Source organism: Ahaetulla prasina, chromosome 2 (genome assembly GCF_028640845.1).
Source record: "Ahaetulla prasina isolate Xishuangbanna chromosome 2, ASM2864084v1, whole genome shotgun sequence".
NCBI lineage: Eukaryota > Metazoa > Chordata > Lepidosauria > Squamata > Colubridae > Ahaetulla > Ahaetulla prasina.
In genome coordinates this window covers 279,058,923-279,076,592 of record NC_080540.1, presented here as the reverse complement: position 1 = coordinate 279,076,592, position 17,670 = coordinate 279,058,923, and the positions used below count along the sequence as shown (strand labels likewise).

At 39.3% G+C, this 17,670-nt stretch overlaps 1 protein-coding gene across 1 annotated transcript in view; it reads left to right on the top strand.

The window, feature by feature from the left end:
- The window catches only part of WDR70 (WD repeat domain 70), a 147,727-nt gene extending 146,134 nt beyond the window's left edge, over positions 1–1,593 (top strand). Inside the window, exon 18 of the mRNA XM_058170695.1 lies at positions 501–1,593. Within this exon, the coding sequence (XP_058026678.1) occupies positions 501–588 (88 nt within the window). The 3' untranslated portion in view covers positions 589–1,593. The remainder of the gene's footprint in view (positions 1–500) is intronic.
- The last annotated feature ends 16,077 nt before the right edge of the window (positions 1,594–17,670 follow it).

Here is a 17,670-nt window from a genome sequence, read left to right as displayed (position 1 = left end):
ATTGAGTAAAATGGAAAATGTCTCTGGAATCAAGAGCATCTGTAGTTTGTACCTAGTGAGATGTAAACTTTGTGTATGACATCTTGATCGGGTTTCAGTGTCTAGAGTGTTTCAATTGGATTCAGTTTATATTCATATGAAAATAGTTATTAGAATAGTATGCAAACATTCATCTAGAGAAGAGATTTTCTACTTGTATAAGCCTGGTGATAAGATGTACTTTTTTCTATCAGTTGCCAAAATACAAAATCCCAGAAATATATTAATAAATGTTGTGAGGTATGTACATGTTTTGATGTATGTTTTTATATGTCCCCTTGGTTATAATTCAGGTAAAAATCAGATTTTGGTAGATGTGAGCAGAATTTTTTTTAATAATCAGTAAAGAAGTGATGGAATATTTATTTGGGAAGAGGGTTTTTTTTCTCATTTTAAGAGCAAACCTGAACACTTCTGCAGAGCTCTTGTTTAATCATTATTGTTCTTTAATGCTTTTTTAGAACCCAGCCAAAGACAGTTTTTGCAGAAGTAGAATCTGATGAAGATGAAACAGATGACAAGCCAGAGTGGAAAAAACGTAAAATTTGAAGAATTTAAATTGGAGGAGCTTCACAAGGGATTTGAGACAGAGATGGATTCTTTTTCCTTATGCAAAAGAAGTCAAATTACTGCAAGCAAAATTGCTTTTATGCACAGGAATATTTCGCCCCTTTGAAAGACTATAATTGCCATAAAGTGAAATAGGATTGTTTTAGCATAGAATCTGTATTTTATTAAATAACTAAAATCATCAATAAAAAAGAATTATTTCTTCAAAGTATGTGTATATTTAGAAGAGTAGATCGTACTTACTTAAAAAAAGCCCAATCCTCCGTTTTTCCTCCTTAAATTATTTTTTCATTTGTTGATATATCACCTAAACATAATGAGGAAGTAGACTATTATATAATCTGGAATAATTTCTGCTCCATATTTGAATTCCATATTTTTTTGTTCATTTATGAAAGCCACAGGGTATGTCAATAATGTGGATTGTAAATGGTGTACAGAATCTTGGGGTGGGGTAGTCAAAGCATTTATAATTGGAAACATTTCAAATTAAAAATGATAGTTTTGATATGCTGGAAATGCCCTGATGCAATTGTAAGCATTCTGGAATGTTCCAAGTTAAAAAAAACCACGCATTTGGATCTTAAACCATAGATGTTTCAAATGCAAAACATATCTGGAACAGTGTCAGAATATTCCTGGTTAAATTGGAAGATCTTTTTCAGCTCAAAAGGTTTTGCACAGTACTAATCTCCTATTGACAATTTATTTCCACCTGTTGATTGCAGAACAGATATATATCATACAGATGTCATTTCATAGATAAATAACTCCTTTTTTCTAACGGTATGCAATAGATTCCCTTTTTTAGGCCAATAGATTGTTACTTTTCTCGAAGAAGAAATCTTGCTATCGATGCATTTTTTTCTGTGCATTTCTTGATTCCTGATTTTTATGTTTGCTGATCATTTTAAGTTCTGGAATGTAATACAAAAATATTCGTTTTAAAACCAGTCATTGTTTCACAGAAAAATAAATTGCAAGAGACTGGTGAAGAATAGAAGGAAGAAAAAACCACATGGTTTTTAGAGTCTGTTTTAACTTTTCCTTCTGAAAGTACGTGTTCTTTGTTCTTGCTTCTAAATCAAAATTGTACTGTGACTATTTTACTACTCTATAGCCAAAGTATTCTGTGTATCCCTTAAATATCACCTTGCAAAGGACCTCATTCATAGCCATCAAGATAGATATCTCTGGGGGGATACAATTTTAGGAGTTTAATCCCACCCTATTACATTTGCTAGCCAGCATCAATCCCTCTTTTTGATTCCTAGCTTGTTCCCAGATGTTTGCTAGAGCAGGGGTCTCCAACCTTAGCAACTTTAAGACTTGTGGAGTTCAATTCCCAAAATCCCTCAGCCAGCTGACTGAAGAATTCTGGGAATTGAAGTCCACAAGTCTTAAAGTTGCCAAGGTTGGAGACCCCTGTGCTAGAGTGACTTGATTATTTTCTTCAGGACAGTGATCACAACTAAGAGAGCATCTGTATTGAGCTTCTCTATTCATACAGTAGAAATGTAATAACTATTGCCATCCTTCAGGTTTTATAAAGTATGAGTTAGCCTTTTCTAAGGCATTACATTTATCCCTGCTTTTATCTAAAACCGTTGTAATTTTTTTATATTTACTCTTGACTAAGAGTAAAATATAAATTAATATTTTAAAATATGCATCTTGAAGAATCTATACATTATATGATAGAAAGGTGAGGAGTAACATTGCATATTTTAAAGGCCTAACATTTTATTTAATGCTTGCCTTGCTGTGTCTGTCGCAACTAATGTTTTAAAAGGAATTATTGATTTGGAAAGTCATTTGCTTAGAGGAAGTTGTATTTCCTTTTTTCAAATAGTTCCAATCCATCAAAATCAAATATATTTAATTTTGTGACTCTTTCATAAAGTGAAAAGATCATAATGATCTTGATACTTTATTTTATTTTTATTTTATTTGTTTATTTTGTCATGACAGGATATATAAGCATAAGCATGAAGTAACTATATAACATATATAGTTACTATGAAATACTTAAAATATTAGCATTTAATATACAGTACCATGTGAATGAATTAAATACACGGTGCTTCATGAAGTGCCCTTTTTTCCTTTCACATTTAGGGCAGTATTCTTTTCTAACAGAGTGCCTTCCAGCTGGATGAATATTCAATTAAAAAGCTGTATCACTTAACTCAGCCTCTTCTTAATCTTCAGCAAGCAGGACTGCTTAAAATTTAGTTCCCTGAAGCTGAACAGTGAGATCAGTACAAAGTCAAGTGAATTGATGTCAATTTTTCGTCTCTGAAATTCTGAAATATGTGCATAACATATTTCATGTGTATAACATAGCATTTTTCTAGGAGTCCCAGTTTACCACAAAAATGGCCTTTTCCTCCATAATTTGCCCATTATTTGTAGTTGAAAGCAGTGTGAAAATTTAAAAAATGATTAATTATGCTGCTTGTCTAAAAATTATCCTTATTTATATGGATTGTATTTTATTTAATAATGTTACCTAATTGGGTAATGAAAAATCTGCAAGCAAACAACCAAGTCCAGAGCATCAAGAACTCCACACTTCATCCTGGAGTTAAAGGTATTTTCTTCTATCAAGATGAGAATAATAAGATGGAAAATTAAATGGCCGTAGACATTTTGGATAGAATGGGAGAAAACTAGTAGGATAATGTGGAACGCCATGTCCCCATTTACATGGCATTGTCATCATACATCTGCTTCCCAAATCATTACAACTACATAAAAATATAATTAGCAGGTGAAAAATGAACACTGCATATGTCATTATGAATAGGAAGAGAAGGAAATGAGCAAAATGATGTATCCATTACAAATATTGGATAATGCAGCTGCAGAAAAAATCATTTAACGCCCACCCACATTTTTTCCTTAGGAATGCAGTTTGTACCTCAGTGCACTTTTAAATAGACATTTTCCAAAATAAAGCTTGATTTACCTTGCACAAATTTTACTCTTTTACCTACAGTAAGAGGAAATGGCTACCTTAATTAAAATAGAAATACAGCTTATAATTCCAGTGTCTGCTGGTTATTAATGTTTTCTTGAAAGAAGATATTCTCTTCCAATCTTCTGAAACTCAAAATCTACAAATACTGTATTATAGTGTAAGAGCCTTGTCTGTTGTTTCAGTCCTGTATGGCAACAGTAATCACCATAGAGATAAACAATATGGGATAAATGAATTTTTTAAAAAAGGTATTTCCTTCCCGTTGGTGGGATAGTATATGAAATAGCCTGAAGAGAACAATGAAATATCTTAAAGAAAACTTGAAGCAGGGAAATCATTTTCTTTTCCAATTCTTTCCTCCTCAGACACCACTCTTCACAAGTTTTCCCATCTCCAGGGTAAGGAAAAACTAATAATACAATCAACATGATGGTTATGGCAGATTGCTAGAAACCCCGCCTCTTCTGTGCATCTACATCATGGACATGAAAAAGGGCGGAGCTTTGCTTGTACTGCCTCCCATCTTGATTTTTTGACCCTACAGTTCAGACAGCATTGCTAACAGCCCTCTAAAATTATTTTAAATCAAAACTAGTTTCCTGCAAAGTCTACAGTTTATCCAAAGTAAACCTTGTTGGTTTCTCTGCTAAACTGTAGCTAAGCCCAGAGTTGCCTTGCGAGTGAGAAGGGCGGTTTCTAAATTTGATATAAATAAATAATCTTAAAAGCACATGTCTTTTCCACTCTTCTTATTTTTCCCTTCTGAACTGTAAGCTATTTGGGGATAGAGGATTCTCTGTTCATACATGTTTGTAATTCTAAGCACCATGAATGCTGTGGGTGTATGCAGCATAAATAAATCATTACCCTGAGTGAAGTGGTTGTGTAGAAAGTTAGAAGCAGTTGTACTTTTAGTCCTTTGAACATAGTAGAAGGGGTTTTCTATTGCCCAGACATGAAGTACCTTAAGTAACCTAAAAAGAACTTATTTCCCATCATATTTCATGAATGAGCAAGGCCATCAATTTTTCACCAGTGTGCAATTTTAGCTGACATCCCCCTTGTTCTTAGTTGCATATATATTTTGTGACAAAATAGGATCCAGAAGGCATTTCTTACATCCCCATCCATGCTTCATAAGTACTTTCATTTCTAGGTTAATGGTTTCCCATGATACTGTCCATACTGCATATGTTATTTATTGTAGAATTTCCCCTGCCTGTTTTAATTTTCTTCTCGCCATAGGAAATGAGTTCTTTGAAGCATTAGCTCTCAATATGTAAACAGCTTATTGGATGTTTCAAACAAAATAATACACAGACATTTCAAAGGACAACTGGCCTGCCATTCACAGAAAAAATAGCACAATTGTTATGGGAAAGTAGATTTTTATCCATAAGATCCAAGACTAGCAACATGGATTAGCTGCCCTTGAGCTATGGGCTTTGATGCTGTTTGGATTTCAATAAAGTTAATTGGAACATGACATGCTGACGAAGATTTGTATGAGGATGACATGGGATTGTGAGGTGTTTCACAAGTGCACAGCATTATAGTTTAATGTAAAAATAAGGCTTTTATCCAGCAGAGAGGAATGACAACAAAGGTGGCTTACTGGTCATGGATGGACATCTCTAGAATGCAATTCAGTGTCATCAGTTTTAATATCTTAAGTTGTCACTTCTTGAAGTACTATATTAAATGCGGTGTAATTCACCTGGCTCTGAGTATCATATAAATCATAAAATAATATATAGGGAGTTCAGCTATTCAGATATTTTCGGCTATCAGATACATTTCACAGTATCAACCTAGCGCTGGTACCTGCTGAATTTTTTTCTGGTTATTGTTTTGTTCAAAAATACCTATCATTAAGTATCTGTTGGAGCCAGGGGTGAAATGCTCCTGGTTCGGACTGGATCGCGTGATCTGGTAGCGATGCGGATGGGTAATTCAGAGAATCGGTAGCAAAAATCCCTGCCCCGCCCCCACTGCGCACGCCTCGCTGTTCCTCTTCTCTGTCCCTTAAGCTCTCGGTGGTGATATAGCTGCAAATGGCCTTAAATGACTGCCGCGGCACTTCAAAGGGCTGCACTACAGCTGATCAGCGCTGTAGGCGGCTAGTAGACCGGTGCCTCTATTTTTAAAGAAGGTAGACTGATGCGCTCCCAAGTTTTGTATACTTTGTTTATTATTTTTATTATTTATTATTATTGGCCATGCCCATTCAGTCATCTGACCACCAAGCCATGCCCACCAGGTCACCTGACCACCAAGCCATGCCCACCAATTAAGTCATGCCCACAGAACCGGTAAGGAAAATTTTTAGATTTCACCCCTGGTTGGAGCCATTTTGTGATACTTAGATCCCACAAGCTACAATACTGAACTTAATATTTATAATGCCTTCCTATCGTCTTCAATCCAGTATGAATTTGGAAATGTGGACCGTCCTCTCTTAAGTTCAGTTTCCTCACCTTTAGAATGAAAAGAATAGATTATCCTGAAGATAATTTCAATAGAATATTACAGTCACGATTACAATATTAAAATTACAATTATAATGTTCTAATATTAAAATTAGAAAACAATTACAGGTAGTTCTCAACGTACAACCATAATTGAGACCACAATTTCCATGGCTAAGAAAGGCAATTGTTGAATGTATTGTGCCTGATTTCACAACCTTTTTTGCCATGGTTGTTAAGTGACACGTGGTTGTTAAGCAAATTCGGCTTCACCCATTTTCTTTGCTTGTCAGAATCTGACTGGGAAGGTAGCAGATGGTGAACACATGTCTTCCAGAAGTTGCAACTATCAGAAATACATGCTGGTTGCCAAGTGCCCAAATTTTGATCATAAAATGTTGCAACGGTCATTACAACTATTCAAAAACTATTCACAAATTTTGTGAAAGAAGGTATCCTTTTCCCTTATACTGTACATTTTAATTTTTTTCTTACCTAAACCTGAATCTTAAATTTTATTTTGTCACACTTTCAGCTCACATCTTTAATATTAACTTTTCAGTTTTATTTCTCTCCTCTATCTATCTTACTTGATGGTTATTTAAACCCAGTCAAAATAAATGGGTATTCCCTGGTCACATTTCTATGGGCCTGAACCTCTGGTCTTCATCCTGCTCTTCACAATCACTTGATACACACCTTGCCGGAGAAAACCAAAACTGGAGGTGAATAGCTGTGCCTTTTTTTTTGGTTGCCTCTTAGGATTTGCCATCTTGCATCTGGCAAATGGATCCTTTCTCTTACTTTATTTTGATAAAAATCTAAGATTGCCCTTTTGATTCTTAGTATTATTCACCAACATTCATTCATTCTGAAGTTTAGCTTTTCTGGCACTTATTTCTGCACTACAGGTAGTCCTCAACTTATGACCACAACTAAGCCCAAAAATTATGTTGCTAAGTGAATCATTTCAGTTGTTAAATTAGTAACACAGTTGTTAAGTGAATCTGGCTTCCCGATTGACTTTCCTTGTCAGAAGCTTGCAAAAGGGGATCACATGACCCCAGGAAACTGCAACTGTCATAAAGATGAGTCAGTTGCCAGGCATCTGAATTTTGATCATGTGACCATGCCGATGCTACAATGGTCATAAGTGTGAAAAATGGTGTCATTGTAACTTACACTAAACAAACTGTTGTAAGTTAAGGATTATCTATATTAGACCAATAACTTTCCCTTCATTATCTGTCTCTCAGTGCTATCAATGTCTATCAGGAGAGCTTTCCACCAGGTTCGCCTGGTGCGCCAGTTGCGCCCCTTTCTAGACCGGGATGTCTTGTGCACAGTCACTCACGCCCTTGTGACGTCTCGTCTGGATTACTGCAATGCTCTCTACATGGGGCTCCCCTTGAGGGGCATCCGGAGGCTTCAGTTAGTCCAGAATGCAGCTGCGCGGGTGATAGAGGGAGCCCCTCGTGGCTCCCGCGTGACACCTATCCTGCGCAGGCTGCACTGGCTACCTGTGGCCTTCCGGGTGCGCTTCAAGGTGTTGGTGAACATCTTTAAAGCGCTCCATGGCATAGGGCCGGGCTATTTACGGGACCGCCTGCTGCTACCGAATACCTCTCACCGACCCGTGCGCTCTCACAGAGAGGGACTCCTCAGGGTGCCGTCGGTAGCGACAGTGTCGTCTGGCGGCGCCCAGGGAAGGGCCTTCTCTGTGGGGCTCCGCCCTCTGGAACGAACTCCCCAGGACTCCGTCAACTTCCGGACCTCCGAACCTTTCGTCGCGAGCTTAAAACTCACTTATTCATCTGCGCTGGACTGGGTTAGTTTTAAATTTATGGGTTTTTAATGGGTTTTTATCCTAAATTTTTAATCTTGGCCAATTTAATAAGTTTTTTAATTGTATTTTAATCGTATTTATATTGTATTACTGTGTATTTTTTATCTGGCTGTGAACCGCCCTGAGTCCTTCGGGAGAAGGGCGGTATAAAAATTTAAATAATAAATAAATAAATTTTGGCTTCCTTCCTTCCTTCCTTCCTTCCTTCCTTCCTTCCTTCCTTCCTTTTTCTTCTCTCAATTTTTATCCCCTCTTTATTACCTTATAGGTAACTCAAGGTGAAAATATATACAATGCTCCTTCCTCCTCCTATTTCCCTCACAACAACAAGTTTGTGAAGTGAGTTGGGCTTAGAGAGAATGACTGGTCCAAAGTCACTCAAATTGTTCTTGCCCCTATGGTGGAACTAGACCTTTCAGTCTCCTGGTTTTTAAGTTGATGCCTTAATCACTTTTTGCACCCATATCCGCCTTTTATTATTCTTGTTGTTTTGTTTTCGGATTGTCACTTTTTCTTCAGGTACCTTTTCTCCTGATGTTTTCTTCCCAAATCCAAAATTTAGCAATTCTTCTATTTCCCTTTTAGCATATCCTTCTTTTAGGAGTTCCCATCCTCTCAGTCCTTTTCTGGCTGTTTAATCCTACTTATCATTGGTGTAAATCAGGGGTGTCAAACTCACAGCCCGCAGGCTGGATACGTCACACGCTGGTCATGCCCCCCCATTTTAATGACGGGGGGAAAAGTCACGATACATCACGTGATGACAATGTGACAATGCAAGTTGGTGTAAATTAATTAAAGTCCACAGATTTGACTTCACTCAGTTTAAGGTGTTTTTTTTTTAAAAAAAATCAAGAATATCAGCATTACATGGCTACTTTCCTCCAATGTCGCTGCTATTCCTATTTCCTCAGGTAAGTCTTCCCTCTTGGTTAGCATCAAGTTAAGGATAACTGATCCTCTTGTGCCTTCCTCCATCCGCCGAAGGAGAAAGTTGTCAGCAAGACAAGTCAGGAATTTCCTGTAAAGTCCATGCTTGGCAGAGTTTATCTCCTAACAGATGTTGGGGTAATTAAAGTTCCACATCACTACTAGTTCATGACTCTTTGAAAGAATTGCAGTTTACTTTTGGAAAACAATAATACATCTTCTCCTTAGCTGGGCTGGCAATAGTAGCCCTCCAACAACATGGCTGTCATTTTTTTTATTTTTTTATTTTTTAACCTAGATGCTCATCATTCGCTTGGATTTCTATTTTTAACTTACAGTACAAATCCTCCTCCTTCTTTATACCTTCTGCTTCTCCTGAATAAATTATGTCCTTCAATTCCATTTGGAGGAGTCATTCCACCAGACCTACATTATACCTATTAAATCACATTTGCTTTCCTGTACTAAGAGTTTAATCCTGTCGTGTTTATTTCCCATACTCAGGAGCTTTAGCATGTAGACAGTGAAGGCCATGAACTTTAGGAGGTTCCCCCCCCCCAGTGATTTAATAGGCCCCACGACATGAAGAAACACTCCCACTCCTTTCTCTAGTCCAGAAGCATCTGAGATTTTTCCTCAAGGTTTGTGTCTCCAACCCCCACAAGATTCATTATAAAGCCTTTCTAGTTAAACTTTGCCATACTTCAGCCAAAATATTTTTACTAGTCATTGAGAGGTTCAACCCATCTTATGCCATTTGGAGCTATCATTCCAATAGCTCAGACTATACACCCAGAAACTAAAATCCTCTTATCAAAATCAACTGACTGAGAAGGTTTCCAAAAGGCAATCCCATGTCCCCAGGACATTGCAACCTTCATAAATACAAGCGTCAAAATTTTGATCGTGTCACCATGCTATAATGGTCATAGATGCCATAACTGCTAGTAAGTTACTCTTCAGTCTTGTAACTTTGAATGGTCGCTAAACAAACAATTGTAAGTCAAGGACTACCTCTATACCAGGGGTGTCAAAATCTCATCATCATGGCGTCATCACATGACGTATCACGACTTTTTCCCTTTCACTAAATCGGGTGCGGGCATGGCCAGCGAGTGACGTGTCTGGCCCATGGGCCACGAGTTTGACATCCCTGCTTTATACACTAGCATAGAATAGAATAGAATTAGGATACAAGACTTCCCCTTCCCCTTCTGATGGACCAACCAGGAGATGGAGCACTTCACTGAAAACAGAAAAGTTTACAGCTGGTTGGTTTTTTTAAACAAATTTTTCAATCTATCAATCTGGAAACCAATTTTTAGTGTGCAAATAGATACAACAGTTGGTAACAATCTGACTGTACTCTTCCTTATCTCTATATTTTTGTTTTATAATATATTTTATATATTATGTTTTTATAATATTTTATATTTTTGATATGTTTTGTTAAAAACATATCAAAAGTGCTGCAATGGAAAGAGGAAGAGGTTGACAACAGAAAATTCCAGAATTTATCTTGAGACATTCAGTAATGCCTTTAGTGTTCAACTCAAAATGCAAAAACAAAAATGTGTTTTAAGAGTTCCAGATATCATTATCAAACATGATTTTACAAAAAGCAGGAGAGTGAAGGAAGGAAAAGAAGGGGAAAAGGCCAGTGGTGGGATTCAGCCAGTTTGCACCTCTTTGGGAGAACCGGTTGTTAACTTTCTGAGCAATTTGGCAAACTGGTTGTTGGAAGAAATCATTAGGGCAGAGAACTGGTTGTTAAATTACTTGAAGCCCACCACTGGAAAAGGCTGATTTGATATTCAACAGTCTTTGATGACCCGCCACATCATCTAAATGCAAGTAAAGTAACATTCAAATTAATGAACTGGAAACACCGGGCTTGTAATACATTGTTCTAGTATCACTCAGAACCTAAAATTAGTATATTATATAAAGGCCTCACATTGTCCATTTGAATAGTTGCAGTCTTGGATTACTGATGTCACTCATCTCTTGTGAGTCTTTCATTATTGTGGAGTTTAGTCAGCGATCAAGAGAGATTGAAGAGTCATCAACTCATAACCAAATAAAGCATCAGGAATGAAACAGAAAGCTGTAACTGACCAGGAGTGAAGAAATGATCAACAATGCCATCTCGATAAAACAAAGTATATCTTTTTTTATCAAATCTGAATTTGTAGATCTACACACACACACACACACACACACACACGGAATGTTATACAAACACACACACAGTTTCCCTGAAAATAAGCTCCAGTTAAGATTGTCAGCCAGATGGATGCATTTGGTATTATATTTCCCCCCAAAATAAGACCTAACCAGAAAATAAATCCTAATGCATCTTTTGGAGCAAAAATTAATATAAGACCCTGTCTTTTATATACATATATATATATATATATATACATATACATGTACATGTACATATACATATACACACACCATGTTTCCCCAAAACTAGGATCTGTTCAGATAATAAACCCAATTTGGCTTTCGAGTGCATGGCTAAAATAAGCCCCCCCTGAAAGTAAGCCCCCCCCCAATACTTAGATGCATGCACGCAAACAACACAACGTGAGGAGGCGAGGCCGGGGGGGGGGGAAGGGAGGGGAAACATGCCCCACTCACCCCACAGGCACTTGCCATCCACATGGAATGGCCTCACAGAGGCTGCTCCCTGAAACCCTAGCTTTTAGTGGCAGCCGCAAAGAGCAGCCACAAAAAACCTCTTGCCAGTCCTATCCCTGTCAACCTGGGATTGGGGGGAGGGGGACAGCTCCAAGCAGTGGCCAGTGAAGGCTGTCTGCGCAGGATCAGCTGCGCAGACATGCTGAAGTGGGATCAGCACGGCTGGATCTTACCCGCAGCATTGCTGGTGAGGATCGGGTCAGAGCCGCTGCCGCCCGAGATTATCAGGCCAGATTTGGTGAGCTGGACACATTGCTGCCACTCGGGAGAAGAAGAGAGAGAGGCCCGAGAGAACCCATTTCTCATGTTCTTCTTCTCCTCCTGGGCAGCGGCAGTGCATTCAGCTCCCCGAATCTGGCTTGTCGATCTTGGCCAGCGAGGGGGAGTGGCAGGTGGGGAGGGGTGGGGCGGCGGAGAAACATGACTCATGAAGCAAGACAGGGCTCCCCTTGCCATCTCTTCTCCCCCCCTCTGGGCATGGCAGGAGCTGGTAGTCAGGTAAGACGCGGCGGAGAAGCAAGACATATATATTTATGCTGTCTTGCTGTGAGCATATATGAAAACTTTTCCTATTTTTATCCAATAAACTCTGATAATGTGCATTGATATAATCCATATGCCTCATAGCAGCCAAGTCTAATATAAGCAAACCTTTTCTAGCAACATCTTGCACATGCATACAAAGAAGAAATGAAATTCATACATCAGACGGCACTCCTACTGCACCCTTTCTACACCCAGCTCAACTTCTCTTTCTTTTCTTTTGTTTCCTAACTGGACCCATTTGACATTATGCAATTCGACCAATTTCTACATCGTGATCATTTTTTAAAACATTCCAGCCAGTTGTCGAGGATTAATTGAAAGTCTATAGGGCAATCTGCTGCCCTCCAGATATGTTGGATGACAGATTCTAGACCAGTGTTGGCGGACCTTTTTGGCACCGAGTGCCGAAATGGGACTCAGCGGTGCTGAGGATGGGATGCATGGGGTACATGCACGCGCTGGGAAGATTATTTTCCATTTCAGGCATGTGCATGCGCACTGGCCAGCTGGTCTTCGTGCATGCATGCACACCAGAAACCGAAAGACCAGGTAGCTGGTGCGCATGCGCTTGCCGGAAACTGAAATATCATCTTCCTGGCATGTACATGTGCACCGGGTGGCTGCTCTTCTAGTTTCCAACGTTCCCGCGCATGTGAAGGCCAGCTGGTTGGCGTGCCAGAACCCAGAAGAACAACGGGCGAGGGCTCACGTGCCCAGAGAGATGGCTCTGCATGCCAGTTCCAGCACGCGTGCCATAGATTCGCTATCACGGTTCTAGACACTCCAGTAAGCAGGAATGACCAGATGGTGGTAGAGAGCCCCCCCCAAAAAAAGGGGGGTATAACATAGGTAAGAAAGGGGACAGGGCTTTGATGATGTAGTGGCAGTTGCCATCTTGACTTTTTTGACTCGCTGTGCAGATACCCTGCTAGGCAGATTGACTATTGAGCCAACTTAGATTTACATTTAATAAATAATAAATAAACCTCATCCAGGGGACGTGGTGGCATATTGGGTAGGACGCTGAGTTTGTCGATCGAAAGGTCGGCAGTTCAGTAGTTTGAAACCTAGTGCCGCGTAACAGAGTGAGCTCCCATTACTTGTCCCAGCTTCTGCCAACCTAGCAGTTCGAAAGCACGTAAAAAATGCAAGTAGAAAAATAGGGGCCACCTTTGGTGGGAAGGTAACAGTGTTCCGTGCGCCGTTGGCATTGAGTCATGCCGGCCACATGACCACGGAGACGTCTTCGGACGTTGCTGGCTCCTCGGCTTAGAAACGGAGATGAGCACTGCCTCCTAGAGTCGGGAACAACTAGCACATATGTGCGAGGGGAACCTTTACCTTTACCTTTTAAACCTCATCCTATACATGTGGATGGCAGCAGGTTGAAGAAGAATTGGTGGATTTTATGTTTAAATTGCAGCTTAGACAATAGTCTGATAAAGGAATGCAAAAGAGGGATGAGGTCAGAGAAAGCATCTCCCTGGCTCTCTAAAAAGTAGAAGCAAGGAACAGAAGAGGTGCCTTCACACTTGTGAGATTCTATTACTATAACTTACAATAAAGGTAATGTTAATATAAATAGTTTTAGTTTCCTGTCTGGACTATCTCAAAGGGCTGACAGCGAATGGAAAAAGCTCTGACTTTTTTAAAGTTTCTGAATTGGGCTTTCCTCTTCTTGTTTCATTTTGGTTCTTCTTGTTTTTGTTTCTGAAATTCTTCCAGAGGACCGTTGCATGTGGCATCCAAATTAAAATGCTTTCAGCCCCAACACTTAAGACGTTTAATTGTAGAACCGCAGTAGGTATATAGATGCACACTCAATATTATGATCGTTAATGTCTCCCAAGAGAGAAATTATACACAATGTTTTTCCGGGAGCAGTTTTCATTTTTAAAACTTCCTGGAAAGAACCAACTTCAGTGCATAGACATATTAATTTTTAGAATTCCTCTCTCCTTGAACATGCTATTCCACTCGCAAATATTTCAAAACATTTTCAGCTGTCTTTCTTTTTACATTAGATGGCCAACTTCTACCTTGGCCTGTTCATTGCCAGCTATAAAACATGGTTCAGGAAAGAGTTTTTAGAAAAGCATTTACAGTATAACCTTATGGTGAGGGCAGAAAGAGGAATAAAATCATCGGTACCACGTACGGAATGGGGAATTGAAAATAAATTAAGCCCGTTCCCCATTTCCTCTGGAATAACATCTGACCATTTTAAAAGACCTGGCAATAAAACATATGATTGAGTGATCACCAGAGAATGCCTTTGCTATAAAGCAACACATTAGTGGTGTGTTAGGTATGCCACAACTGTACTTGTGGTTTATGCTATTGCAGGCAGCAAATGAGCTTAGACTGAGCCCCAGGGATATCCCAATGAAACTATTTATACTTTTAAGACAGGTGTTACTGTACATTATATAAAGGTTTGATGTGCAGTATTAAACTACATGTACGGGTTGGGCATTTGTAGAAGAGAGAGAAATGCAATTGAGAACAGAAAATTTGGATCCTTTAAAAAAAAAATCAGACCTGAAGATCCTTTTAAATAGCAATAGTGCTTAGACTTACATACCATTTCATAGTGCTTTTACAGCCCTCTCTAAGTGGTTTACAGAATCAGCATATTGCAACAATCTGCGTCCTCATTTTACCAACCTTGGAAGAATGGAAGGCTGAGTCAATTGAGCCGGTCAGGATCGAACTCCTGGCAATGGGCAGAGTTAGCCTGCGATATTGCATTCTAACCACTGCACCACCATGGCTCCTTTTACATCCATCTGTACCTCCTTAAAAAAATGAGCAGGAGGTAATGGATATTTCCCTGGATGAATTGGGGAATTAAATACACTGACCATAGGGTGATGTAACACCAGAGTTTATATTATTTGTCCCCCTATTTAGTCTTTGACTCTTTGAGTAATATTTGGAGGGTGTGTGTGAAGAATGACAGTTTGATGAAGTCTATTACTGCCAATTTAATTGTATCTTACCAATGAAAAGGAGACAAAGAAGGAGAGGGAGAAAGGAAAGAAAAAAAGAAAAAAAGGAAGGAAGGCAAAAAGAAGGGAGGGAGGGAGGGAGGGAGGGAGGGAGGAAGGAAGGAAGGAAGGAAGGAAGGAAATGTGCTATCTGTAAAACAGAAAAAAATGCTGCAAATCTTGAATACTTGGATATCATTTATCAGGACTTATTTATGTAACAGAAGGATAGTTGCTGTTATTCCTAGCTAAGGACAAATGCAGATGTGTTTGGCATTGACCTCCTCCCCTTCTTTTGACAGACAGAACAAAGTAGCACTTGATGAAGGCCGATTTCATAAGAATAATATCCAAGGGCTTGACACTCTGCTAGCCCTTCCACTTCTGCCTTAGTGCTTTGAAACTTGGGACCAATTATTTTTCTTGTTGCTATTTATTTCAGAGCTGTCAATGGCCTCCTACCCTGCCCAAAATCTTGGATGACTCGCTTCCACTTCTCTGAGCAAAGCATCTAAAGCTTCCCAGGCTAACATTCCAGGTTCTTCTTTTACCTGTCCCTAGAAAGTAGCCCATGTCTGAAGGCAAAATCAGCCTTCGCTCTAAATGAGAGAAGAATTGTGAATGTAGGTCGGTGGACATGGCAGCCTTTCAATTCTAGAGCCCCCCCCCTCTCTCTCCAACCCTCCCTCCCTCCCTTTCTCTCTCTCACACACACACACACATGCACACAGAACACACCTCTTGCCAAATAAAAACCAGAGCAAGTGCATATATCATATCACAAATCCAGGAGGCATGTGGATCATTTGAACAGGATGTTTCAGTGCTATCGTGGTTTGGATCTCTGGCTACCGCTAACACAGAAATGTTTGTGCATCCCAGCCTCCAGCATTCTTGCTGTTAAGCTTTCCCTCCAGGCTTTAATGTGGCTGCTTCTGTTGATGGATGAAATTAGCCTCTGTAGTAACTGGAATAGGATGTGCAAAAAATGTGGCGCTGCAATATAAATGACTTTTATCCTTCGAGTTGTTCTGACCTATTCTGAAATATGGCCACAAAAGGCCATCTTTTTAATTTATTTATTCGTACTTTAATCTCTAGTAAAAAAAAAAATCAGCTCATAGGTAGATGGGAATTTAATTATTATTTTTTTTAAATTTGGGAAGAATGGTGGAAAAGTTGGCAGCTTCCCCCAAGAATGAAATGGAAGGAACCAAAGCTATAAAAAGGATAGTGAGGAGGAAAAAAGACAGCTCCAAAAGAAATAACTTGTTGGGTGGCTGACCTCAAAGTTGGTATGGTAATAGATGGGGCATTGTGCTGGTAGACTAGCCAAAATTTTTCATTAAAGAACTCGAGATTTAATGAGTGTCTGTGTGAGAGAGAGAATATGAACTCCAAACAGCATAAGTATCACATGGGATCAAAATCAGTGAATTAGTGCAATGTTTCTCAACCTCAGGAACTTTAAGATGTACGGACTTCAACTCCCAGAATTCCCCAGCCACTTGGCTGGGGAATTCTGGGAGTTGGAAGTCCGTACATCTTAAAGTTCCTGAGGTTGAGAAACGCTGAGTTGGTGGACAGAACATTGGGATGAAAGCCACTGAGGCTTTCACGGTGACCCTCCACCTGCCATCCACCTGTCAATTTTTTAAAATAAGATTTCATTTGAATTTTAAATACACAATAAAAACTAACAAGAACTAATATTCAACTCTTCGGCACTCCCCCATGGACATGAAACAAAAAGGGGGCATAGTCTCCATTCAGGCAGAGGACTTTTGTTACACCTCCAGCCAGTTAGAATTAGACTTGGCAAGGGTTTCCTTTCCCAAGGTCCTCTTTAACAGCGCCAGGTCCTCTCCATGTGGAAAGGCATTCCATGTGTTAAATTTCGGCGGGGGAGTTTGGTGCAAAAATTATTTAGTGGGATCATACATAACTTTGTAAAAAAAAAAAGATTTTTCTATATTTACCTTTGGAAAATTCAAATTTAGTAGGAGGGAAAGAATTCCCCTAAAAACATGTATTGCTACAGTCAGTCAATCGCATGTGATTGGTAAAATGTCTTGATGAGTGCATGCCATCCCAAAAGCCTCATGAATCAGAGATCTGGAGAGTTCGTTGGCTTTTGAATTTATCTTTTACATGTGCTTCAATTAGCTGAGTGTCCACAAGTATGTGAAACAAGGCCAGTTGATGGACAGAGGCAGAATTACCATATATTACCTAAGAAATCAGCCATCAGTCATTTATGTAAGGGGCCCTCAGAGCAACAGATCCCCTCAGCTAATATACATCTGTTTCCCAATAAAGTGACCTGGTACTGAGCCAGGGCATCTGCAGGGTTGAGGTAAGAAACTCAAGATGGCACCTACAATCATGTGATCCAAGCTCTGTTTGAGTGATGTCACAGGAAAAAGGGTGGAGCATAAATTGTGCAATGGCAACTGACATCTTGGCTATTTCATAGCGGGCAACCCAAAGCCTTACCTGCCTTTGAGATTCTGTTTCAAAAAGTCAAGAGACCAAAGCCATCTTTAAAGTTGTGCAACAACGACAGTTAATCACCTCATAACAATAGAAAGA